Raw genomic sequence first — 27866 nt, 5'->3', positions numbered from 1 at the left:
CCCCAGAAGGAAATATTTTTAAGAATCTCAATTAATATTCTTTCCATTAGCAACATCTGTCAAGGTGACGAATAAAAAAAACTGAGGAAATTGAAAAAAAAATCCACAGAAAGGTCGTTTTTTTAGCATTGCCCCTTAAACCTAAAACCCTTTGAGAATGAGATTAAATAGGGGTCGGGGAATTGTGTTATTTCTTCTGGCTCTTTGCCTCAAAAAAATATCTTCTGAACCTTTGGTTTCACCTTTTTCTTCATTTTTTTCTTATTTTTGAAAATAACATCGAAAAAAATCTTCACATCCAAAAGGGTTAATATTCCCAGAGGGAGCAATATTCCCTTGTCCTTAAATGTGCCACAAAAGGAGAATCCTCTTCTTCTGGCATGGAAGAAGGGACCGAAAGTTACACGAAGGGATAAAATTTGGGCAAAAAAAAACCAGTGAAAAAATAGAATTGTCTTCTATCTCACTTTGACGATCAAATTTTTCATCTTGTTTCCATCCATATCCACCCTCTTTTCTCCTACGTACGCTGCTTTTTTTATTTCTTTCCCTTTGAACTCTGAAGGGTGAAATTTTTCACACATATACATATCCCTGGTTTGAATATATAAAAATTGTCAAATGTATTTGTGTGGGAGAGAGAGGCTAAAATGCAAGCTACAAAGGGATGGATGATGATGAAAAATGTAAAATAGAGGACTTTGGGAAAAAAAAGCAGCAACTCGAACCCAACCTATTTTGGCTGCACCCCAAACCCAAAGTTGCTGAAAAAAACGCAAAAATCAATAAAAACGCTCATTTTTTTTTATTTCACTTTTTTTCCGTCTTCATATCATCCATTTTTGTGACGATGATGATGGTTTTAAAAAGTTCAAGGGATGCCAAAGGCACTGTGAAGGGTTCAAAAAGTGTATTCGCTGAAAATTGAGATGAGTCGACACAATGTTAAATGTTACTTAAGAGTTCAACTGTAAATTGCCAAAATTTCTCCAATTTTTTTTTTTGCTTCCTTTTAACCCTGGGGTGAGATAGGGCCAAGCAAAAAAAAAGCCAAAAAAACGTGAAATTTGCGACTTAATGGAAGAGAGAAGAACTAAAGGGGTTGTGAACTCTTTTCATCATTTTGCGAATTTCTATTTTTAAAAGGATAGAATTTAAAAATCCCCCTTTCTCACGGCAAAAAATGTTCGTTACGAATTTTTTTTTGGTGAATTTTGAGACGACAATTTAGCCGAAATTGCCCTTTCACATGAAAATCCAAAAGAATTCACCCTTTCTCTTCTGTTCTGGTAAATCGATGCATTTTGCAATATTTCCCGCCTTTTCTCTACTCATCCAGCTGCCATTTAAATGCCTATGGTATGCACTTTAAATGTCGCTGAAAATTTCTGATACGCTAGAATTAGTACGAATTTACTCCATAACGATTACGTCATAAAAACCCTTTTTTAACATATCCTATCCAATATATCCAATCGATAAGGGTTCAATAACCATCAGATTATGGTGTTTGCATCTTTTGAGTGGTCTGAAAAGGACATATTGCCCGAAAATCTCTCTCCATTGACAATACCTCAAGTCACCCTTCACGACCGAGTGCATAATTCATTGACGATGCACATGTAAATCGTCACAGCAAGTGTACTAAAGCATTGTATTGCCAAACGATGATGGCGCATACAAAAGAATCGAGAGTGTTGCAAATCACACAGTTTTATGGGCAATGTAGTTTGGGACAGATGGAGGAGTCGTTTAGCTACCTGAAAATGCGGTTTTAAAAGGCTCTATGTCTACAGTGTTTACCGGTGCATTGATATCCTGAAAAGGGGATTTCTGCAGAGGGACATTTGACCTCTGTGTGAGCATCTTTGACATCATATTTCTCACCAGCAATTTCAGCCCCTGTCGGAAACTTGAGTTCCAATCCTGTGACAGTATTATGAAAATATTTTATTTATTTATTATTAAGGAAGAGCCTGCGTATTTGGGACGCGATGAATTATTCTTTGATTATTTAAATAAATCTACCAATAACACTAATCGAGTTATTTCAATTAAGTCTTTACTAATGAGTACACTAAGCGCTGTATAAAATTTCAAGAGATTTTCTGAATTTTGAAAAGAACGTCTTAGCCCTGTAAGGACGAGTGGGACATCGGTGGCCCAAAAACAAAAACAATTTCTTTGACTAATAAAATGTTATTTTTACTTCTTAATAGTCAAAACAAAGTTTTTGATTTTGGGACACTGGTGTCCCACTCGTCTTTAACTCTTTCCGGACTTGCATATGCTGCAAGCCAATTTCAGAATTTTTTAATCAAAAATATCTAAGCTCAGGAATTAATTGAGGTCCTACAAAAAATATCTTACATTTGGACATTCTTCTACTTTGTAATCATCCACAAGAATCGATTTTTTATCATCCTGAATATTCAAAAAACATCGTTTTTTTACAGAATTTCATATGCTGCTTTGGGTATTCAGAGTCCAAAAGAGATAAAAGAGTTAAAGGGTTAAAGTCAAAGCATAAAAAATGTCTCAAACACACCTGCTCTCCCCTATATCCAGATTTGCTTATCTAAATATTATCTAATAAATAATAGGGTAAAGTGAAATAATTTGGAATTAGTGTTGTTGAACAATTCGTCGGTACAAGTTGGACATGGCTGTTTTCTTGATAAATACAGTACAAAATTTGTTTTTAAGCACAAGGAACAAAATCATAAAACTAAAGCATTAAAAATATAATATACAAATAAAAATAAAGTAGTAAATTTATCAAGACCAAAAAGCCCTGTCCAAATTGTACCATTTTCCAACTTGTACCACTTTACCCTAATAAAATTTGTTAATTAAAGGCAAGTTATAATCAAATATTTTGGTAGATTATTGACGACAAATAGCATAAGAAAGTCAAGGAGATGAACTCCCTCCCGATGCGTCAGGGGGTATAATCCTTTCAGGACAATAAGACACAAAATTAATGTTCTGAAAGGATTACACCCCCTGACGCATCCGGAGGGAGTTCTTCTTATATAATCAAATATTATTATTAAAGATTAGCACATGCATTAATAAAAATGTAGGTTTCAATTTTTTCTTTGAAAACTTTTTCTGCTATTCGAAAGATCTCAATATTTTAGAAATTATAAGAGACAGAGGTGTCTAATTTTATATATACTTATAGGGGAAGTGCTTATAATTTTGGACAGTCTGCTTATAAGCATCGAAGTTCCAAGTTTGAAGTGCGATATTTTCTATACTAATTGACATTTCTTGTTACTCTCTTTTCAGAAGGGTTGTTTAGAAACTTAGCAAGCTATTTATCGTCTTATTTTTATTAAAATTAGTTTTAATACGTTTAAAAATGAATTGATAAGTAGAGGTGAATTTGACTCTTATTTTGGACAACTTGTTTATTAATTTGTCCAACTTGGCTGTAAATTTGGACAGCTAATCCGCCTCAATAGGATGCCCATTGTTCTTCATTTGATGAACCAATCTTACCAAGTCCTCTTCCTGTTCATGTAAGGGAAACGTAGAATGTCACAAGAAGCCCGAAAACTTTCCATATCATTCATTAAAGTGAGTTGACTTCGGTGCTCCAAGTACGTGCGGATTCGCTCATTCCCTGACCTTTCCGGGAGCCTTTCAAGGCATTTCTCGCTACATCTCTTTCGTAGAGATGATGCTCCTTTGTTTCTCCAGGCATTTGTCCAACCTAGTCATCACAAAAGCTAAAACTTCACGAAATTTCGTGAGAAAAACACCTGTCCAAAATAAGAATCATCACCTCACTGGTGAATGTCTTAAAAAATTTCCCATTTTTCACACGAAAAATATAATTCACAAGGCAAATCTCACTTCAGATCAAATGTACAAATCATCAGTAACGTGAATCAACACAATATTCAATGAATATTCAATAATATCACTCAAAAACAGCGAACAAACTTTGTTAGTACTTCACCAAAACTAAATAAGACTGAAGTAAGCCACGAAGTTCTGTCATATTTCTCGTAAGCAATTGCTCACACTGAATTTTCAACAAAGCAATTTCAACTCAAATCATATTCAAATTTTAACGTATTTAGTGTTAAAATCTTCCAAAAAGAACAAATATTTAGATAGAATTCATTATTCATCAAATATTGGAATAAAAATCCATCATTTTAATCAATTTATTTTTAGTGTCCAATGTTATCCTCAAAGTGTCCAAAATAAGAAACTGGACAAAATTATAAGCATTTCCCTTATAGTAAGGTGGGGTAACTGAATCGTTTTCCGAAGAGTGCTACTTAAACGCTTCTTTTTGGACTGATGAAATTCTTTTTTACTTCTTCTAAATCCATAGAATTATTCACTGTTTCATTCAGAAACATAATATAAAAAAAATTATCAAAAATATTAAAGAAAATTTATAAAATAATGCAATAATAGTGAAATAAGTTAGCATGCACTAACTAATTGTTTCTTATTAGGTGAGATTCTTAACAATCTCACCTACTATAATCCTAACAAAATTTCATGTCGTCCGATCGACCTCAAATTTGGCCAAAATGTGTTTCGCCACTTCCTGATTCCGAATATATATGTGGCTAAGTTACGTTCCCGGCCGGCCGGCCGCTCTTTGCAGCTTAATAGCTCCTAAACTAAAAAAAGATATCGACTTGCGGTTTTCGGCAGAGGTTATATATCGGGTGAAAATTGCAACTTGGTGCATAGACCCCCACCCCCCACCCCTCCTTCCGCCATTTTGAAGACCCCCCTTTTTTTGTTTTCTCAATAGCTTCGCCCCTATGGCATTCAGCGGACTCAAATTTTAGTATGTTATAGCTGGGCCTTAGAGCTTTCCATCAATACCAAACTTAAGGTCCCCCGACCCCCCTGACCCGAGCTATAAGGGTCCAAAAAAAATTTCTTAAAATCGCCATAACTCCGGTTCTAATTGTCAGAATTAAAAAAGTGAGGGCTTTTTGGAAAGCTCTCGTGAAATGCCACTTCCCCTTCTAACATCGCAAGTTCATAAAACCACCGCTAGGGGCTCTTTTTTTAAAAGAAAATTTTTAAATCTTAAAAGTTGAATAACTCAAAAATTCCATTGTGCATCGGGCTGAAAATTTAGTATGTTGCAGCCGTTGATTATACCTATCAAACAAAAAAAACCTTAAGTCGATCCATAACCCCTGACCCGAGCTATAAGGGGTCAAAGTTCGAACATTGACCGGCCTCTATCTCCGGTTCTAATTAACATAGCGACCTAAATTTTAACTTTTTGGTTTTGTCTCGATGAGCACTTTCAGATGGAAGTTCAAAAATTCACCACAGGTGGCGCTGTGATAGCGTCAAAATTCATCGAAATTCTAACTCATTTTTCTCAAAAACGGCATTGTGCAAGTTAATCAAATTTTAGTATGTTGTAGTCCAGTCTAGGACGTTTCCAAAATGGTGCGTATGCGCGCTATGGTTAAAACAGAACCGGAGATATGAGGGGTCAAAGTTCACAAAATTCAAAAAATCATATCTCCGATTCTATGTGACCGATTTTGATGAATGAGGGCTTAAACGAAAGATCTCACCAAATGCTACAACTTTCTAGAATATTTGAACTTCGTGGGACCAACACCAGGGGCGCCACAGTCGAAAAACCAATTTCAATATCACATAACCTCAATTATCTCGACTGTCGCTAAACCGATTTTGATGATTACTTCGACACAATTGTAGAACACATTTGTCTCTACATTTCGTTCATACATCATTTTCCACTCAGACTACGCTATCACTCCGATTTTTCCGTTTAAGTGTGAAAAAAATGATTTTTCCCATAATAACGCTTTGAAATCACTCAGATGCCAATTTGACTGCCTCTACTCCACCAAGACACTTAAAATAGGGTTTTAAATGGATAGTCCCACAAAATACAACAATTCTTTGAAATAGTTGAAGTTCAACAAATGACTACTTGGGGAAATCTGGATGAAAAAACGAGTTAAGAAACAAAAAACCTCGCTTATCTTGGCTTCTGAGTAATCGATGAGATCATGTTCTATAGGAAAATTATAGAGAACATTCTGGTCTACATTTCACCCATATATCACTTTTCTGTCAGTTCATCCAAATCCTTGATATTTTTGTTTAAATACAAAATTTGCATAATTTCACGAATTTGATTCAAGATAACTGAATGGCGTCTCCCAACTTCAGCTCTAAATCGAATTTGCATGCACTCCGAGCTAGCTCACGTTAAGAATCTCACCTACATAAGCCGGTTAGGATTATCTGTCCCTTTACATTTTTGAGACTTTAGAGAACTGGGCTAAATAACCAGTCTTAACCGAGCATTAGATATAGACTCAAGCTGATGCTCGAGAATATTTAGCATGCAAAATTTAGCAGTAAAGACCTATCTCAAGTTTTCATACACTCATGGTTTAGGTTCATCTATTAGAGGTCATTTGCATAAATTTCCTTCTTCTTCTAGTCCTTTAACCCTTAAAGGACGAGGAGGTCAAAAAATTAGGGTCTGAAAAAATCACTTTTTCTGACTTTTTAGACGAAAACATAGCTTGAGAAGGCCGTTGGAAAAATTCCATTTTTGGGTCACCGGTGACCCAATCGTCCTTAAAGGGTTAATACCGAATTTCACAGGCTAAATATTCTTGAGGATCAGCCTAAGTCTATTTGGGCTATAAGTCTGTTTACGGCATTAGGATTTAAGTCACATTTAGAATTTCAAATTAAAAAATTTCTTGCTCTCCTTTATATTGGCTAATAAAAACACAATGAAGAGCAAGAAAGTTTTTAGACTGACATCGTTTGCAAAAGGAATGTGGTCATGAAGCAAGGATTTAGCGGTCATCGGCGTCGAAGCTTTAGTGACCCACCTACTCTGAAGCAAAACGGTGAAAACTCCTTTTCAGGTTGTATAAGCCATCTGAAAGGATATGGGGTTCTATTCACAATCAACTTTAAAAGTTCACTTAGTTATTTTCAGTTCTACCGTTTTTAGGAGATCTTCTCACTCCAATTAGAATGCATAGTTACAGAAGGATGTATCCTTTAGTGTTCTCAGATTGATATTAAAGTCTAAGTATACACAAATCAAGCGAATGACAAACTCTTCTTATTCTGAAATAGAATGAAATTATGGAATGGAACCATCGATTTATAGGTCCCAATATATCATTCTTTATCGTAATGTCGTACAGCGATGGAATAATTTGTTCTGAGCTTCTTTGTAGATACGAAATTTACTGAATTTACTCGAAAATAGTCATTTAAAAAAACAATAGAAGCTAAAACGTAATTAATAAGCATATTCTAAAAACAATATCGTTGAAAGTATTAGAAAACGATTCTTTATCGTTTTAAATCTCATAATATTTACCAAATATCACATATTTTCAGGCGCTTTAAAACAAATTAAATTTTTCACTAGTTTTTTGCATCGCAAATTAATATTCACATTTTCTTCGAAAGAAAAGTGGTGATGATATAACAAAATTTTGATAAGAAATGGAATTAAGCAGCTCTAGTCAGAATGACTTAAGTAAATCTTTAAAAATGTTTAATATTTGTAAATATTGCATGTTATGTATCTAAAGATCACGTTTTAATACCATGTATTATCCTTTGAGAAAAATTAGTTGTTCATTACTCAAATATTTTTATTTTATTGAATTGCATAGTGCAATTTTTGCAACAAATCATAACTATTTTTTTTTTTAAATAAATTTATAGAGTCACTATAGTACTGTGATTATTGATTTGATTAGAGATTAAACTTTGCGTGAAGTCAGTTATTATAAATAGTCGATTAGGATTTGAATTCAGTCTGCAGTCAGATACTCGGTAGTGAAGATGTTTGTTCTGGAAGTGATCTTGGGGATTGTGCTCTGTGTTGTTGGTTTTTTGTGGTGGTGGCAGAGATCTGCAAGGATTTATTGGGAAAAGAATGGAGTCTCCTACATCCCAGGACCTCCTTTGCTCGGAGCTGTGAAGGATTCAATATTGTTTAAGAAGAGTTTTGGGGATCTTTTTAGTGATTTGTACAATAACGAAGAGTGTAAGGGTGATCCTATCACTGGAGTTTATTTTTTCCACAAGCCCAGCCTTATCGTTAGACATCCGGAAATAATAAAGAACATTCTGGTGAAGGATTTTCCAAATTTTATTGACAGGTGAGTGTAGTGATCATAAATGGGTATCATATCAGAAATAGGCATATTTAATGCAATATAAGATGAATCATGGTGTTGAAATACTATACATCATTTCTATTTAAAAATATTCACTAATATTTGTATCCTTTATGTGCCTTAGAGGATAAGCAAAGAAAAAAATAAATACTATGTTTTCAAGACAAGTTTCTCTGAACTTACTTTAGTCTTTAGTACTTACTTTAGTTATGATCATAACGATCATAACCTCATGGCAAGGATAAACCATTAAATATTACGTATCACGTATTTGGTTCGATGGACCATCAAAGTGTAGACTTCTGAAAGAATAAATATTTTAATAAAAGTATCCAAAATTATGTATTTACACCTTGTATAGCCGTAACTAAGTGCCTGTCTTGATGATTCTTCTTTGGCTACAATCTTAAGGTCCAATAAATTGATAAATTCACAAAGAATCAAGATATTATTTTCAAACAAAATTCTACAATTTTTTCAAAATCCCTGATCTTATTGGATTAACCCTTTAAGGACGATTGGAACACCGGTGTCCCATAAAGAAAATAATTTTTCCTGACTACCTAAAGTTATTTTTTTTCTTATGTCTGTACATAATATTGTAAAGTAGAAGGTTGAATGAAAGTAGTAAGGGGACAGCAGCGTGATGTAAATGTCCTCGGACATTCCATGGACATGTCGTAGGAAGGGGACACCAGCGTGGGAATCAGGCCGATTCCCCCGCCCCCCGCACCCCCGCTACCCTCCCCCTGAACCATGAATCTGATTTTTTGGTTAATAATTTTAATTGAATATGGAGCACGATGATGTTATGGAGAGCACAATGATGTATATAATATACCATAAGTCTGCCGAGGAGCACAATGATGTATATAATATACCATAAGTCTGCCGAGGAGCACAATGATGTATATACCACAAGTCTGCCGTGGAGCACAGTGATGTTGGTACTACATTTGCTGATGAAAACTCTCCGTGGAGCACAGTGATGTACATACTACATTTGCTGATGAAAACTCTCCGTGGAGCACAGTGATGTACATACTACATTTGCTGATGAAAACTCTCCGTGGAGCACAGTGATGTACATACTACATTTGCTGATGAAAACTCTCCGTGGAGCACAGTGATGTACATACTACATTTGCTGATGAAAACTCTCCGTGGAGCACAATGATGTTATTTTTTTTAAATGCAATGCACTAGACGGCCATCTTGAACTTTTTGGAACTTTGAACTTTTTGATATTGCGCGCTTTTTGATGGTCATTTTGAATTAACGGAAATTACTTTGGTGGACTTTTTCTCATGTATTTTTTTTTCCCCTATACAAATGTATGTGAAAAGATCTGCCGCCCATGGGAATTGATCACCAGACCTCTCGGTTGCGAGTCCAGCACCTTATCCATTATGCCACTCGTGCCATGATAGAAGGTTTGCCAGAAGTCTTTCCTATGCAGTAAGCGGGATTCTCTCTAGTCTCTGGCTTATGCACTGTCCAAGTGTGGAAAAATGCAAATGCAATTTGAGACCTTTTCGCGCGCTCGAGACCATATGGGAGAGACTATTTATATGAGTCTTTGCGCGACAATTTGATTCCTTCAGAGGAATGAAGCAACATGGAAAAATGTCTTGCAGTGCGCAATATAATTGTAAAATTGAGCGGAATTTCGCAATATTCACTAATTTTACTGGCGATAAGAACTATCAATAATTTTCATTGGTTATTGAACAGCATGATGTTGATGCCGTCATGCAATTTAAACCATTTTCATTGGATATTGATCAATAGATATTGAAACGTCATTGAGTTGAGATTTGCATGTAAACAGTTTTTTTCAAAGCATGCAACTTTTGAGCTTGCGTATTTCAATATTGTTTGCAATATTTGTCTTTTTTATTTAAATTGTAACATAAATTACCGAAAAATATCATACTTTTGCACTTACTTGATTATATCTGACATCATTCACATCTCTTGATGATACGATCAAACGATCTTTATGCAATTTGTCTAAAAAATATTTTTCATTCAGTTATTTCAGATAAGAAGTGATAAATTTCGTGAAAATTTATTGAATTTCTGCTTATATCAGATGATGACTGCAATGAAATTTCAAGAATCTGGGTTTAAGATCCCCAATTTTCAAATAAACAAACTGATGATCAAAGATGTTGCTATGCATATCTATACAATTGTGGGATTATTCGAAAATGATCTCTTGTATCATGCATCAAATAAAAGAATTAAAAGATGAATGAAAAAAATGTCAATGAGGGCAAAATTTCTTGTCTTGTGTATGAATCATTTAACTCTCTTGATCGCAAGTGGGAAAATATGGAAAAAAGTGTTAGATTTCTCATAACTTTGTATTACAATGTTCTTTTTCTCTGACATTAGAGAATTTTTACAACATTACAGAACAAAATTATTCAAAGTGAATTATTGATTTGTGTTTTCTCTTATTATAATTTAGCAAAATGAAAAATATCTTTAAATATATGTACAATATTTACCTAAGAATTTGATTATGTGGAGAAATGGCAGCAGAGTGAAATAAAATAGGAACCGACTTTTCATATAAAATTGATTTTTATGAATGAAATGTTGTATACACTTCTATAATTCGGTACCTGGGATGCTGAATTAACTTATGCATTTTTCATTGATGACTCATTATCAAATTTATGTCTATTTCTGTGGCACATATCACAAAATCGAAGATGAAATCCTCTTTCTTTAGTAGAAGATCAATTTTTTTAAGATGACTCTCAGTAGAATAGGCATAAAAAATAAAATTCAAGCGATACTCACTAAAATAAAGTCAAACATTTGCGTTCTTACACTGATAAAAGAAATTTAGCTTTGCACTCACTAGCACTTCATCACTGAATACTATTAATTTTAGTTCTTGACCGTAAAGCTTCATCCTCCCCTGAATAAATCTTAACAAAATTTTATTTATTATATTGAAAAACAATTTAAAAAAAAGTAACTTCACTTGTTATTTAGAAAAATGTTCTATTTGCCCCTCGCATCCTACCTCTAGACTTTATTCTGAGATATGAACATGACATGACATGTCCAAACATGTTTCATCGTGTATGAAACAAACATTTTGCATACGTTTGCATAATTTTATCGGGAAATTTCGTCAGTACGATCAAAAGATCCTAAAATATTTTATAGGAATTTGAACATTGGAAAAAAAGTCTCATTTGTATCCCTGATTTATTGATGAGTGGAAGACATTTTCTTAGTGAAAAGTGATAAATCACAAAATAACTTATCTGAAAATATGGAGACAAAAGAAAGATCACATCAAGTTCCAAATGTAATGAAGGCAAAGCAGCACTTCAACAAATATAATCCTGATCCTGGTGAGGAACTTCGAAAGGATGAGGAACAATATGCAAGAAATCGACAACAAAATACAACTCCTGAACTACTGCATACACCTAATTTCATACACCTAATGCATACACCTATTTTCTAAATCGAACATGTACATTGTTTATCACGATCGGGTTTTCTCCAGAGAATTTTTCACCAGTTGCTAAAATATGTGCCGTAAGCTACTGGGATGGAATTGACGCTGTAGAATTCACCCAAAATACATGGACAACGTTCTGTGCCAATGAACAAACTTTAAGGAAATTATTGGGAGAGGATGCTGGAAAGGATGATGCCAACATGAAACTGGAGTTGCTGAATATTCAACTTGACAACTGCGTGAACATTCGTAGTTACTGCGCTGTGGAAAATTCTGAACTACTTATTCTCAGCCAAAATAATGGAATTGATCGTTTATCTCTAAATATTGCAGAATTTGAAAAATTAATGTTACTTTCTGAATTTATAAATGCAACTTTGATTTACAATAGTTCTGTACAGTGGTATGTACAAGAATATTTTGAGAGATACAGCAATGTTTGTAAATCTTTAGGTGTGCAAAGATTGGAAAATTCTAATTTTTCAAACAGCAATACTTTTGATCCACCAGTCAATTATTTTCGCCTGTTTCATGAAATTCCTTTTGTAGCAAGTAAATCAAATATTTCTTAAAATGTAACATGTGTATAAAAATCAAATGATGTCAAATAAAAAGATGAGAAAACGTAAATGTAAATTGTTTTAATCTTGTATATTTGCAATCTGAATCCTCTTAAGATAAGAAGAATGAAGAAAAAAATGAAACTTCAATTGCACATCAGGGTTATGCATTATGCCAATATTTATCTATACCAACATTCCCTTTTCATCTCAACATATTAGGTGTGATTCCTTCATAATCACACCTATTTGCTATGTGAGCAAGATTAAAGTCAATGAAATAAAATTATTTGTGAGAATTTTGTCTTGTTGTGAAAAGAAATTGTTTTACAATCAATTATTTCAACATCACACAATGTTTCATCTATGCATCAAGAAAAACACGACATGTTTCATTGATGCATCATGAAAAAAATCAATATGAAAATGCACTGAAATATTTTACCAACATAAAAAAATCTGCAGAGAGATATCATATTTTTTATCATCTTGCATTTTTTCTGCATCAAAATATTTTCTTCACGTGAAAAAAAATCTTCAAAGTGGCGTCTGTCATTTTTTCTCAACGTAATCTGATTTTTTCTTTGCAGCATTAGCAAGATTGTTTTAATTACATTTTATAGCACAATCAAAATGATTGTATCGAACTTCTTTGACAAAATCTACTCGATTGCATGCAACTACTTTTAAACAATTCACATGATTCCTCATGTTGATGGCAACATAAAAACAAAAAAAATAATGATACTTTGATCAGATGCGAAAGAAAACTCATTTCATTGTTTTACAATCAATTTTATTTATAACTTAGTCGGTTGTAGTTTTTCATTACACAAAAAAATGTTGACTTCATTTTTGTTTTCTTCACGAGAAATATATTCTTGTAGTCTCAACGTATGGCTCTCGGCATATAGGGCAATGTCTTGTTTTTGAAGCACATCCTTGACAAGCAGCAACATGTCCACAAGGTAGGAAAGCGGTATCGTATTCATTGTTGTAGCATATTTTGCAGATTTTATGTGATTGCTGTACAATATCGTATTCTGCTTCTACATTATCACAATCCAAAATTTGATCGCCAAAGAATATCTCGAACAAATTATCAATTGTATTTTCATCATTAGTGTTAAAGAATTGTACCATCAATTGTTTTTTCTCCAAAATAGTCATGCTTTTTCCATTTTTCATTTTTCTTGAAATTTTTTCCACTACACCGCGACGTAAAATCTCATTTTTGTTTTCATAAAGTAGGCCGATCATTTGCGCTATTGTCTTTTTATGTAAAATAAATTGCACCAAATCAGACTCTGATTTTTCTTTTGCCAAAGCTTCTGCTAATTGTCTCAAGCTGTGCGTACTCATTGCGATATAGATTTTTTCTGAGTGATTTTTTAAGATACACCATGTTAAATAATTGTGAAAAATGTTTGTAATGAACAATTTTCAACGAAAGAAAGAAAGGGGAGAGGGATTTTTGGGTTAAAAACGCTCTAAATTTATACTTTTAACTTTTTATTGCAAATGATATAGAAAATTATACATCACTACTAGAATTTTCAGATGAATATACATGATCTGAAGCAGGTTTCCTAGAATAATATAACGTTTGTTCCTCAAAATCAGATAAAAAATCTTCCGCAGGTACTTGATCTCCTTCTGAATCAGTCACATATTCTACAAGGTAAAGATTTTTCTCCTGTTTTTCAAAGTATTTTTCTGTGAGCTTATCTTTTCTTTTACACATGAGTTGATCTTTAACTTCTTTGTTAGACTCCTCTACCTCACTCCTTTGAATTTTGTGTAACTTCTCAGAAGCTATGTCACGTTCCATTTTATTTAAAATTTCTTCTATCCAAGATGGCGGGTCATCGGAATGTGGTCTTTTTCGTGTAAATCTTTCCAAAATTTTCTCAGCTTCTTCTTTCGTAGGATTATGATTTATCAAAAACTGCAAAACAGTTTCGTCAAATATAATTTTTATGAATTTCTTTATTCAAAAATATGGAACTCACCATGTTATTGTGTATCCGAAATATGTATTCTCCGTGAATTAGGTTGGCCTATCTTTCGTAAAACAAACTTATTGGTTTGACTGTCGATTATAGAATAACAACAATTTTACACACTTGGTTGAAATATCCAGTTCAAGTTATGCATCACTTAAAAAATTATCCAATATTGCGAAATTCAAATATTATTTTTCACACATGCAATGAAAAATGTCTCATAAAAGTTTCAAAATTGTACGATATTTTACTGGAAAAACACCATACGTGATAAAAAGATGAAATTTGAGATTTTCCTTCTTTGTATGCACTAGGACATGTTTCGAACAAGACTTGATGGCCCTAGTAAAATACACTTACACGATCGCAACTTTTCTTTGAAAACATCCATTCCCAGTTGAAATATGATCCTCTGCACACGTGCAATTAGGATTTTTTTTAATAAAAATACTAAATTCCGGAATGATTTCCTGGAAAAGCATCATTTGCAACAAAAAAATGAAATTGGAGATTTTCCTTTTGCATGGACATGTTTCAAACCTCTCCTGTAGAATCCACGAAAATCGTTTTTTTAGCGCACATATTCTTGATTTATGAGTGTCAAAAACGTGTAGATCCAAAATTTGGGCCCGACCTGATGAGGTCGCATTTCATCTCGGACAAAATGCACATACACCAATTGTACTGGGCACCCCCCCCCCCCTCCCATACCTCTATATCGCCCCCCCTTCCCCCCCCCCCAACCCCTTCTCAGAATCCGATGACGTCATATTTAACTTTTGCATTAAAATTTACACATTACACTCATTTTTTAACGTTATTTTCCCACTTGACTTGGATTTGATTTTGAGGAACAAACGTTATATTATTCTAGGAAACCTGCTTCAGATCATGTATATTCATCTGAAAATTCTAGTAGTGATGTATAATTTTCTATATCATTTGCAATAAAAAGTTAAAAGTATAAATTTAGAGCGTTTTTAACCCAAAAATCCCTCTCCCCTTTCTTTCTTTCGTTGAAAATTGTTCACTACAAACATTTTTCACAATTATTTAACATGGTGTATCTTAAAAAAATCACTCAGAAAAAATCTATATCGCAATGAGTACGCACAGCTTGAGACAATTAGCAGAAGCTTTGGCAAAAGAAAAATCAGAGTCTGATTTGGTGCAATTTATTTTACATAAAAAGACAATAGCACAAATGATCGACCTACTTTATGAAAACAAAAATGAGATTTTACGTCGCGGTGTAGTGGAAAAAATTTCAAGAAAAATGAAAAATGGAAAAAGCATGACTATTTTGGAGAAAAAACAATTGATAGTACAATTCTTTAACACTAATGATGAAAATACAATTGATAATTTGTTCGAGATATTCTTTGGCGATCAAATTTTGGATTGTAATAATGTAGAAGCAGAATACGATATTGTACAGCAATCACATAAAATCTGCAAAATATGCTACAACAATGAATACGATACCGCTTTCCTACCTTGTGGACACGTTGCTGCTTGTCAAGGATGTGCTTCAAAAACAAGACATTGCCCTATATGCCGAGAGCCATACGTTGAGACTACAAGAATATATTTCTCGTGAAGAAACCAAAAAATGAAGTCAAGATTTTTTTGTGTAATGAAAAACTACAACCGACTAAGTTATAAATAAAATTGATTGTAAAACAATGAAATGAGTTTTCTTTCGCATCTGATCAAAGTATCATTATTTTTTTGTTTTTTATGTTGCCATCAACATGAGGAATCATGTGAATTGTTTAAAAGTAGTTGCATGCAATCGAGTAGATTTTGTCAAAGAAGTTCTATACAATCATTTTTGATTGTGCTATAAAATGTAATTAAAACAATCCTGCTAATGCTGCAAAGAAAAAATCAGATTACGTTGAGAAAAAATGTCAGACGCCACTTTGAAGATTTTTTTTTCACGTGAAGAAAATATTTTGATGCAGAAAAAATGCAAGATGATAAAAAATATGATATCTCTCTGCAGATTTTTTTTTATGTTGGTAAAATTTTTCAGTGCATTTTCATATTGATTTTTTTCATGATGCATCAATAAAACATGTCGTGTTTTTCTTGATGCACAGATGAAACATTGTGTGATGTTGAAATAATTGATTGTAAAACAATTTCTTTTCACAACAAGACAAAATTCTCACAAATAATTTTATTTCATTGACTTTAATCTTGCTCACATAGCAAATATGTTGAGATGAAAAGGGAATGTTGGTATAGATAAATATTGGCATAATGCATAACCCTGTGCAATTGAAGTTCATTTTTTTTCTTCATTCTTCTTATCTTAAGAGGATTCAGATTGCAAATATACAAGATTAAAACAATTTACATTTACGTTTTCTCATCTTTTTATTTGACATCATTTGATTTTTATACACATGTTACATTTTAAGAAATATTTGATTTACTTGCTACAAAAGGAATTTCATGAAACAGGCGAAAATAATTGACTGGTGGATCAAAAGTATTGCTGTTTGAAAAATTAGAATTTTCCAATCTTTGCACACCTAAAGATTTACAAACATTGCTGTATCTCTCAAAATATTCTTGTACATACCACTGTACAGAAGTATTGTAAATCAAAGTTCCATTTATAAATTCAGAAAGTAACATTAATTTGTCAAATTCTGAAATATTTAGGGATAGACGATCATTTCCATCATTTTGACTGAGAATAAGTAGTTCGGAATTTTCCACGGCATAGTAACTACTAATGTTCATGCAGTTTTCAAGTTGAATATTCAGCAGCTCAAGTTCCATATTAGCATCATCCTTTCCAGCATCCTCTCCCAACAATTTTCTTAAAGTTTGCTTGCTGGCACAGAACGTTGTCCATGTATTTTGGGTGAATTCTACAGCATCAATTCCATTCCAGTAGTTTACGGCACATATCTTAGCAACTGGTGAAAAATTCTCTGGAGAAAACCCGATCGTGATAAACAATGTACATGTTCGATTTAGAAAGTAGGTGTATGAATTCAGTAGTTCAGGAGTTGTATTTTGTTGTCGATTTCTTGCATATTGTTCCTCATCCTTTCGAAGTTCCTCAGCAGGATCAGGATTATATTTGTTGAAGTGCTGCTTCGCCTTCATTACATTTGGAACTTGATGTGATCTTTCTTTTGTCTCCATATTTTCAGATAAGTTATTTTGTGATTTATCACTTTTCACTAAGAAAATGCCTTCCACTCACCAATAAATCAGGGATACAAATGAGACTTTTTTTTCCAATGTTCAAATTCCTATAAAATATTTTAGGATCTTTTGATCGTACAGACGAAATTTCCCGAGAAAATTATGCAAACGTATGCAAATGGTTTGTTTCATACACGTTGAAACATGTTTGGACATGTCATGTTCATTATTTTCAGAATAAAGTCTAGAGGTAGGATGCGAGGGGCAAATAGAACATTTTTCTAAATAACAAGTGAAGTTACTTTTTTAAAAAATTGTTTTTTTCTAATGTAATAAATTAAATTTTGTTAACATTTATTCAGGGGAGGATGAAGCTTTACGGTCAAAAACTAAAATTAATAGTATTCAGTGATGAAGTGCTAGTGAGTGCAAGGCTAAATTTCTTTATCAGAGTGTAAGAACGCAAATCTTTGACTTTATTTTAGTGAGTATCGCTTGAATTTTATTTTTTATGCCTATTCTACTGAGAGTCATCTTAAAAAAAAATTGATCTTCTACTAAAGAAAGAGGATTTCATCTTCTATTTTGTGATATGTGTCACAGAAATATACATAAATTTGATAATGAGTCATCAATGAAAAATGCATAAGTTAATTCAGCATCCCAGGTACCGAATTATAGAAGTGTATACAACATTTCATTCATAAAAATCAATTTTGTATGAAAAGTTGGTTCCTATTTTATTTTACTCTGCTGCCATTTCTCCACATAATCAAATTCTTAGGTAAATATTGTACATATATTTACAGATTTTTTCATATTTGCTAAATTATAATAAGAGAAAACACAAATCAATAATTCACTTTGAATAATTTTGTTCTCTAATGTTGTAAAAATTCTCTAATGTCAGAGAAAAAGAACATTGTAATACAAAGTTATGAGAAATCTAACACTTTTTACATACTTTCCCACTTGCGATCAAGAGAGTTAAATGATTCATACACAAGACAAGAAATTTTGCCCACATTGACATTTTTTCATTCATCTTTTAATTCTTTTATTTTATGCATGATACAGGAGTGCAAATTTCGAATAATCCCGCACAACTGCATAAAACTGCATACCAACATCTTTGATCATCAGTTTGTTTATTTGAAAATTGAGGATCTGAAACTAAGATTCTTGAAATTTCATGGCAGTCACCATCTGCAATAAGCAGAAATTCAATAAATTTCACGAAATTTATCACTTCTAATCTGAAATCACTGAACGAAAAATATTTTTTTAGACAAATTGCATAAAAATCGTTTGATCATATCATCAAGAGATGTGAATGATGTGAGATACAATCATGTAAGTGGAAAAGTATGATATTTTTCGGTAATTTATGTTACAATTTAAATAAAAAAGACAAATATTGCAAACAATATTGAAATACGCAAGCTCAAAAGTTGCATGCTTTGAAAAAAACTGTTTACATGCAAATTTCAACTCAATGACGTTTCAATATCTATTGATCAATATCCAATGAAAATGGTTTAAATTGCATGACGGCATCAACATCATGCTGTTCAATAACCAATGAAAATTATTGATAGTTCTTATCGCCAGTAAAATTAGTGAATATTGCGAAATTCCACTCAATTTGACAATTATCTTGCGCACTGCAAGACATTTTTTCCATTTTGCTTCATTCATCTGAAGGAATCAAATTGTCGCGCAAAGACTCATACAAATAGTCTCTCCCATATGGTCTCGAGCGCGCGAAAGGTCTCATATTGCATTTGCATCTTTCCACACTTGGACAGTGCATATAGGCCAGAGACTATAGAGAATCCCGCTTAATGCATAGGAAAGACTTCTGGCAAACCTTCTATCATGCCACGAGTAGCATAATGGATAAGGTATTGGACTCGCAACCGAGAGGTCCGGAGATCAATTCTTAGGCATGGCAGATCTTTTCCCATATAAATTGTATAGGAGAAAAAAAATACATGAGAAAGAGTCCACCATCGGGCCAAAAAATTTTCATGTCGCGAAAAAATTACGGAAATAGTTAATAATAGGAATAACAGAGGGCGCGCGCATAGAAAATAAGAGCAGCGGTCGGTAAAAATGGCGGACAAAAATAAAATAGCGGTCGGAAATTAAAAATGGCGAACAAAAATAGGAGCAGCGTTCGGTAATAAAAAAAAATGGCGGATAAAAATAAAAATGGCGGATGGGAACTCAAAATGGTGGACACGAATTCAAAATGGCGGCCAAAATTCAAAATGGCGGATGGGAATTCAAAATGGCGGACACGAATTCAAAATGGCGGCCAAAATTCAAAATGGCGGTCAACAGTACTCTGCTGGATAGCCAATAAGAATCAACAGTACTCTGCTGGATAGCCAATAGGAACCCTTAACCAACAAGAAGAAGTGGGGTGGTGGGGCGCGGGAGTTGGGTAAGGGGGGCGGAGCTTGGCCTGAAGGTAGCCCATCGACCAGCATTACTGCACCGTGACGTCACAAAACAGTACTCTGCTGGATAACACAGGTGACGTCACAACAGTACGCTGCTGGATTATTACTACTCTTAAGGTTTTTTTTGTTTGATAGGTATAATCAACGGCTACAACATACTAAATTTCCAGCCCGATGCACAATGGAATTTTTGAGTTATTTAACTTTTAAGATTTAAAAAATTTTCTTTTTAAAAAAAGCGCCCCTAGCGGTGGTTTTATGAACTTGTGATGTTAGAAGGGGAAGTGGCATTTCACGAGAGCTTTTCAAAAAGCTTTCACTTTTTAAATTCTGACAATTATAACCGGAGTTATGGCCATTTTAAGAAATTTTTTTTGGACCCTTATAGCTCGGGTCAGGGGGGTCGGGGGACCTTAAGTTTGGTATTGATGGAAAGCTCTAAGGCCCAGCTATAACATACTAAAATTTGAGTCCGCTGAATGCCATAGGGGCGGAGCTATTGAGAAAACAAAAAAAGGGGGGTCTTCAAAATGGCGGAAGGAGGGGGTGGGGGGTGGGGGGGTCTATGCACTAAGTTGCAATTTTCACCCGATATATAACCTTTGCCGAAAACCGCAAGTCGATATCTTTTTTAGTTTAGGAGCTATTAAGCTCCAAAGAGCGGCCGGCCGGCCGGCCGGCCGGGAACGTAACTTAGCCACATATATATTCGGAATCAGGAAGTGGCGAAACACATTTTGGCCAAATTTGAGGTCGATCGGACGACATGAAATTTTGTTAGGATTATAGTAGGTGAGATTGTTAAGAATCTCACCTAATAACATTAAGGTTTTTATTTTCTTGCTACTTTCCTTTTGGACCGAAATATTGAGAAATTAGGGTTCTTAGAGCAGATTTTCGATTTAGGGGAGACGGGGGAGGTTTGGATTGGGGCAGGGGCATGTGGGACGAGGCGATTTTTTCATTAATTATTAAAATAAATGGGATTTAACCACTACTTAATCGTAGGCAACATTAAGATGTATATTAACTAAAAGAATTGATAACCTGTTTTATGGTATATAAATTATATAAACATTTTTTAAAAATTGATAAAAAGAAAAAGAAAAAGAAATTGATTGAGCCGATTTCTAAAAGTTACTCTTGTGAGCATTCTCAAAAATTCTGGGGCAAATAGTACCAGACATTGGGTATTATCATATTTTGATTTGCTTCATTATGGGCTTCCGTAAATTTGAAGAAATACCTAGAGGACATATTTTCATAGAAAATTTATTCATGTACAATGTACACCTTTGTAAAACACCGTTTTCTCTGCGAGAAAAGTGAGAAAACGAGAAAAGCGCTTTTCAAGCTATTTTAGAAAAAACACACAAAAGACTGCAAATCGTTTGACCAATGCAAACAACAAGCGGCGAGGCATGATAATGACGTTTCTTTTCGCCTTGAGACATCAGAAATTACTTCGCTTATTTGTTACTTTTTGCTCCATACCTTTTGTTACTTTTTACCCTAAGTGGCAATTTTTAATAAAAGGATTTCTGGAGAAAAGAACTTTTGTGAAATTCTAAAATAGATAGCAGATTCGTATTCAAAAAATCCAAATTATTTGGAAAATATTCACCAATGCATCAATTTTGGTAATTAAGTAGGTAATAATTGTTATCTTCTGCAAGGAAAATATTTCAAAAATAGTACTAAAAATTTCGATATTTTTTATTTTCTAAATTCCTTGTTCGAATTCTAAGAAACTTACGACAATATTGAAGAAGATCTATGGAGGCTATCTATAGAACAAAAATTGAGCCGCTATCTTTTTTACCTTGGACGATATTGAATTTTGAATTTTTCGATTTGTGACTTTTTACCCCTATTAAATAAAATTAAAATACCTACTATTAAAGCATTTTATACTTGCAATTAGTTCTGTATTGTAAACTACTGTTTTTTATTACAGATTTTATTTTAAATAAAAATTATTAGGCTTTTTTTTGTAATACTATTTGATTTTATTTGCAATAATATTTGGTGACATTTTTATAAACCTCTTAGCTGAACCTAAACCTCTTACTCTAGCTGAATTTAATTTCCTTCAAGTGAGCTAAAATTTTAGAAAAATCCTTGTCGCAACTCCCTCATGAATATTTGATACCTAGGTAGGGAAAGGCTTTAAGGCTTAGCAGTTACTTTAGCTTCGAACACATTATTTTTTCTGTATTCTTTTAATGTATCTGATCTATATTTTTCAGAAAATGTGTGACAGTTGTTAAAATATGTATATTGCGATAGGCCAGATTCATTAAAGGAATATGGGAAAAATGTGAAGTGTCCGAAGCCAGAGTGTGTGCTAAGCCGGAAAGCTTTCCCTTACTAATCTTTCCTTTTCCTGAAAAGGACTATGTGTGAACAAATTCATTGTGAACATTAAAATAATCAATCAGTACAAAATTACAGTCATATGAAGTTTCAAAGCTTTCCCTTAACGCTAAAAAAAAAACCTTTCTCGATTGCATCGAGTCAGCAACAAATGTCCAGTTCGCAGATTAGAATGTTATTAATCCGATAGAGTCTTTAAGAGTGCAATATAGGATCCAGCACTTTGAAGAATCTGCAAAAGGAAAATGTTTCTCATATCTTTAAAATCCATCTTAATTAACTCTTGAACATGCCGTTGTTAATGTTGGTAGCGTTAGCTGGAACAGGCCCATTTGGAATGTGAATCCTTTCCTTGCTCGCATCATGCAGAGAATTAGAAACTTCCTCTGACTAGGAGATCCAACATACCATTCAGAATCGTAGATTCCTTCAATAAGATCTTGACTTCTGGTCGTTACAACCTCGCCACTGAAGGTCAGGATGAAGATCTGCGCAATTGCTGCGCAAGAAATTCCAATGAAGGCAGTTGTAACAATCCAGTTGGGCATCTATAAAAATAATCTCGTAAATCGGTAAGCTTTCCTGCTTCACATTACTAATTCTATTACAAGAGCACAGCTCTAGCCACATAAAAATATAGCTAGACTTGTACCCATGTAGCTCCTATGAACAAGATTAGGTATCTATTAACTTACTGAAAGAAGAGTGTATAAACAGAAGCATACGACAAAACAGTCAAAAAGGATAAAAGGTAGGATTGCTGATCGAATTAGATCTTCAAAAATTGTACAAGCATTAAGAATTTCGTTGTGATACTCAATTACTGAACTAAGTTGTCTAAGAACTTCTCCGTCTTCCTTCCGTTCTAAAGAGAACTTAATCCGTTGATACCTCTGGTAGATAATTTTAAAATGTCCAGCGAGATAAAAGCAACTCTCCAAGAAATAAGAATCAAAAGCACAACCTCCGATTATAGTGGAAACCGTTAACATGTAGTAAACTAACATCGATATCTCATATGCAGGAGTATACTTGATAAAATCTATGTAAGTTATGTTGTATGCGGTTTGCCAAGTTGCATTTCCAACTGTGTACTTCTCATATAAGGACATGGCTGGTGGCAGAAATACCCACCTGAGAGAAGGAAACGTATTAGAAATTTACTTAAATCCTTGAATCAAATAATACCAGGATATTCCTGCCATCAAGCTTATGAAGTTGACCAAAGACACGATATTTGTAAAGGGTTTGTGTTCCATCAGAATAGCTTTTTCGTCCTTTTCCGCTGCAAATAAAATATTTTCTTGATTTGTAAGTGACTGTAAGAAGCTCAAACTTACGAATTTTCCAATATTCAATTAGTCGTCGATAGAAGTCTCCCATACGTCCGATCTTCAAGTAAATTGTGATGATTTTAAAGGTGTTTACGGTGAAACCTATGGCAACAGTTGAGCAGGTAATCATTATTACTATATCCGGATATTTATCGTAACCATTGTAGATTAGAGACAACTTCGCGATTTCATGTAAGAAAATACAAAGAGTCGACCAGAATTTTAGTAAAAAATTATTTTCGTTCAAGCTAAATCCATTAAATTTTAAGAGCAATTTGGCGTAGAAGAAAAAATTGGGGTCTTCCATCTTAACAACTTCGTTTCCTAATCCGATGAAAAACTTCGAACCGTTGTATAAGTATTCTTAATTTGAGATAGTAATATATTTATTACAATATTACATATAATGAGGACAGTCGGAAAGCTTTACGGAAAACTGAATACGTTTTCAACTGTCAAATTTTCAATAAAGGTTAGTAATTTCCATAGTCATATTTTTCTCGGTATGATGTACAGTGGGTGTCAATATCTTGTTGTCTAATACATGTTTGAGAAATCAAGTGAAAAAAATGATAGAAAAAATCACTTTTTTAAATTTTTTTTTTGCAAATGAGTTCCGTGTAATCCAAAGATATTATTTATATTTGAAAAAAAAATTATTTCATATCAAAGATAATTGTTTTCCAAAAGTTGATCAATCTGAGGAGTCAAAAGTTTGTTGACAAATTAAAAAAAAACTAATTCAAAATGGTCAAACATGCAACCAACTTAATGTAAACCGGTTACATTTTGAGTTTATGTCATTTGAGAGGCAAATAGTGGATTTGTACATTTTTAACGTTGTCAATGGTAAATATATATGTGTAAGAGTGATGATAAATAATAAGAAATATTCTGTTTTTTTGATAATTTATAATTTAGGTTAAAAATGGCAAATTACAAAAAGTTAAAAGGAGGGAAATCGTCCAGAGATATTGTTGGAATGAATGAATGGGGGGTCACCGAAAACCGGTGGTCAATATCTCTTACCGTTTGTCAGCCATGATGGTGAGAAATAAAAAAAAAATTGGATTGTGAATCTCATGGAGTTCGAGGAGTTAAAAATGCCATTTTCGACGTAATTTCACAATGGCTCCGATCAGTAATAACCTTTCGAAGAGACAAAGCCACTCCAAAGCCAAGCCAAACCTATTCGAAAGGGAATCTACCGGGAGCCTAAAGTGCAAGTTCACGTACTCGCCGCTTTAGCACTAATTGTTCTGCCATTTCGAATTTCGATATTTTTGACACTTCAATCGTCAACAATGTCAACAACAGTGTGCAAAGTTTGTTGCAAAAAGTGAATTTTTGTGGAATTTCAAGATGGCAGAACGTCTTAATTGGACTTTCACTCAAAGAGATGTCCTTTTTAGGAACTTGCTCATTTTTGTGTAACTCGTCGGTTTAAACGTTCGAACTTCCAACGGGTTTTTTGGGAAAGTTCTCTCTGATATACCTTTGAATCGGTAAAGGAAAAACCTCTACCGGAGAGAGTTCTCAAATCGGGAAGGTTATTACTGAACGAGAGGAATGATGATCAAGAATGAGATGAAATAAATTCAATTCAATTCAAATTCAAATAGATAGCGGATTCGTATTCAAAGAATATCCAGATAATTTGGGAAATATTCACCAGCGCATCAAATTTAATATAAGTAGTTAATAATTGACATCTTCTGCACGGAAAATATTTAAAAAATAGGGCTAAAAATTTCGATATTTTTATTTTCTAAATTCCTTGTTTAAATTCTAACAAACTTACGACATTGAAGAAGACCTATGGAGGCTATCTATGGAAAAAATTTAAGCCGCTATCTTATTTATCTTGGAAGATATTGAATTTTAAAATTTTCGATTTGTGACTTTTTGCCCTAGTCTCCTTTATGTCTAAAACTAGGATAGGGATTCTGTAAGTGAAGTGATCGGTTAACTTGCATTTTAAATTCATAAATTTCGAGATTTTACGACGAAAAATAAAAAAAAAATTCGTATAAATAACACATCATCATGCTTTTGCCAATGTGATGAATCGTTCATTTTCTTGGTGAATCATTCACAAATGCTAGATAAATATTACAATATTTTCTGACAAAAAGGTTAAGGAAATATTTTTTCTTGCACAGTAACATAAGACTAGACTTTCCCAAAAAGAATTTGAGTAAATCAAGTATATAATTAACACCTTCTTTCTTGTATACACCCATTTATTTTCACCTTAATCACTACGTACCTTCAATTGTAGCATAATATCATATTTTACGACATTTTAATAAGCGGCTGGTGAAACATGAATGGATTGAATAAAGCAATTCGTCTTCCAAATCGATAGCATTTATTCCAAGGTCGTGTGTAATTCACTTAAAGAAGAATTTAATGCACTTTTATTTCCTTGTTTATTTTCAATTGAATCAAATAAGATGAGCTCTTAAATCTTACTGCTTCTAACTATCATACTTTCAAATATTTGTTATGAGCATTTGAGTATTAAAAGAGATTGAAGCACAATTTATTATTAAATATTTATTTTTTTGATTTTTCTTAAAGAAATTAAATTTAAATTCCTAAACCTATTTAAATTAATTACACATTTATAATGTGAAAAATATGTTTTATCAGTAAATTAGTAATAATGGTTAGTAAAGAAAATATATATTTTATTTTATGCTAAACTGTAGTTTAGCTGTATGGCATAAACCTCAATCTCAGTTCAACCTCTCGCTTGCTAAATTCCAAATTCTTAAAAAAAAATTCAATGGACATACCATTAGAATTCCAAATGAGGGAAATGCTAATTTGTAGTACCCCAACTAAAATTTATAGGGTGATAACTTATGCTACATTCGCATTTCTTTTTAAACAAAAATAAACATCAGGCACAGTTGTTATTAAGAATTTTATATGCAAAATACCCTGAGCATAAGATGTGAATTTATAAGAATTTATTAATTCTCAATAAATTCTTACAAATTACTTACTGATCAAAAAATTCTTGCAAATTTGCATTTTATGCTTAGCATATTTTACTTTACCTGTAAAATTCTAAGCAATGTTTCCTTCTAACTGAAAAGTTAATATTTTAGATATATTTTAAGAAAATGTTATAAATAACTGTATCAGTCCAAAGATCTCTAGAGAAAAACGGGATATATATTTGAAATGGTGAATTACAATAAAAAAAGGAAAACAAGAATTATTTCACAAATTTATTTTAGTAATAAATTCATAAGTACTAAATTACACAATACCTTTTATTTGTTTTTTTTTTATTATGTCTTTCTGTTTTTAGCAGAAATTCTAAGTAAAAACCTTAGTAATACTATACCTATGTTACAAAGCAAAATCGAGGATAGATTACATGAATTTAACGAAAACTAAATCTTTTATGTTATATGAAAATATTTTATTAAATTCTAATAATAAATAACTTACTATGAAATATTTGAATAAAAAATGGTTATAAGAGCTTCAATTAATTAATTTAATTTAAATAAATCGTTTCAGAGAAAATATTGGAGTAATCTGATATAGAATTTTAATACATGGCATTAAAAAATTCATTTTATTTATTTCTTTTGTTTAGAAAAATCTTGAAATTGAGATCAATGTATTTATGGGAAACAGAACTTTCTTAGAACATATTATTTTTCAAGTTACATGAGTATGACATGAAATGCTTACTAAGAAGATAGTGTCTTCAATAGAGCAATATACGATCCCGCAGTTTGAAGAATCTGCAATGATAAATTATTATTTTAATTGAACAATCACTAATCACTATCGAAAAGAAAAAAAAACAGATCAAACCGTTGAAAATGTCAAGAGGGTTAATTGAAAAAATCCCATTTGGAATGTGAATCCTTTTCTTGCACGCATCATGCAGAGAATCAAAAATTTCCTCTGACTAGGAGATGCAGCATACCATTCAGTATCGTAGATTCCTTCAATAAGATCTTGACTCCTGGTCGTTACAACCTGACCACTGTAAGTCAGGATGAAGATCTGTGCAACTACTGCTGACGAAATGCCGCAAAAGGCTATAGTAACGGTCAAGCTAGGCACCTACAAAGGATTACCCATAATTGTTTTTCAAAGAAGGATCATAAGAACTACATAACTTACTGATAGAAGAGTATAGACGCAACTACATATAACCATAGAGTCGAAAAGGATGAAGGGCAGAACTGCTGATTGGACCAAATCTTCAAGAACTGCACAGGC

At 33.0% G+C, this 27866-nt stretch overlaps 1 protein-coding gene across 1 annotated transcript in view; it reads left to right on the top strand.

Moving 5' to 3' along the window:
- The first annotated feature begins 7781 nt into the window (after positions 1–7781).
- Positions 7782–27866, top strand: part of LOC129808042 (cytochrome P450 6g1-like) — a 22177-nt gene continuing 2092 nt past the window's right edge. The window contains exon 1 of the mRNA XM_055857705.1: positions 7782–8183. Within this exon, the coding sequence (XP_055713680.1) occupies positions 7864–8183 (320 nt within the window). The 5' untranslated portion in view covers positions 7782–7863. The remainder of the gene's footprint in view (positions 8184–27866) is intronic.

Source organism: Phlebotomus papatasi, chromosome 3 (assembly GCF_024763615.1).
Source record: "Phlebotomus papatasi isolate M1 chromosome 3, Ppap_2.1, whole genome shotgun sequence".
In the NCBI taxonomy this organism is placed as follows: Eukaryota; Metazoa; Arthropoda; class Insecta; order Diptera; family Psychodidae; genus Phlebotomus; species Phlebotomus papatasi.
This window is presented reverse-complemented; position numbering and strand designations above follow the sequence as displayed.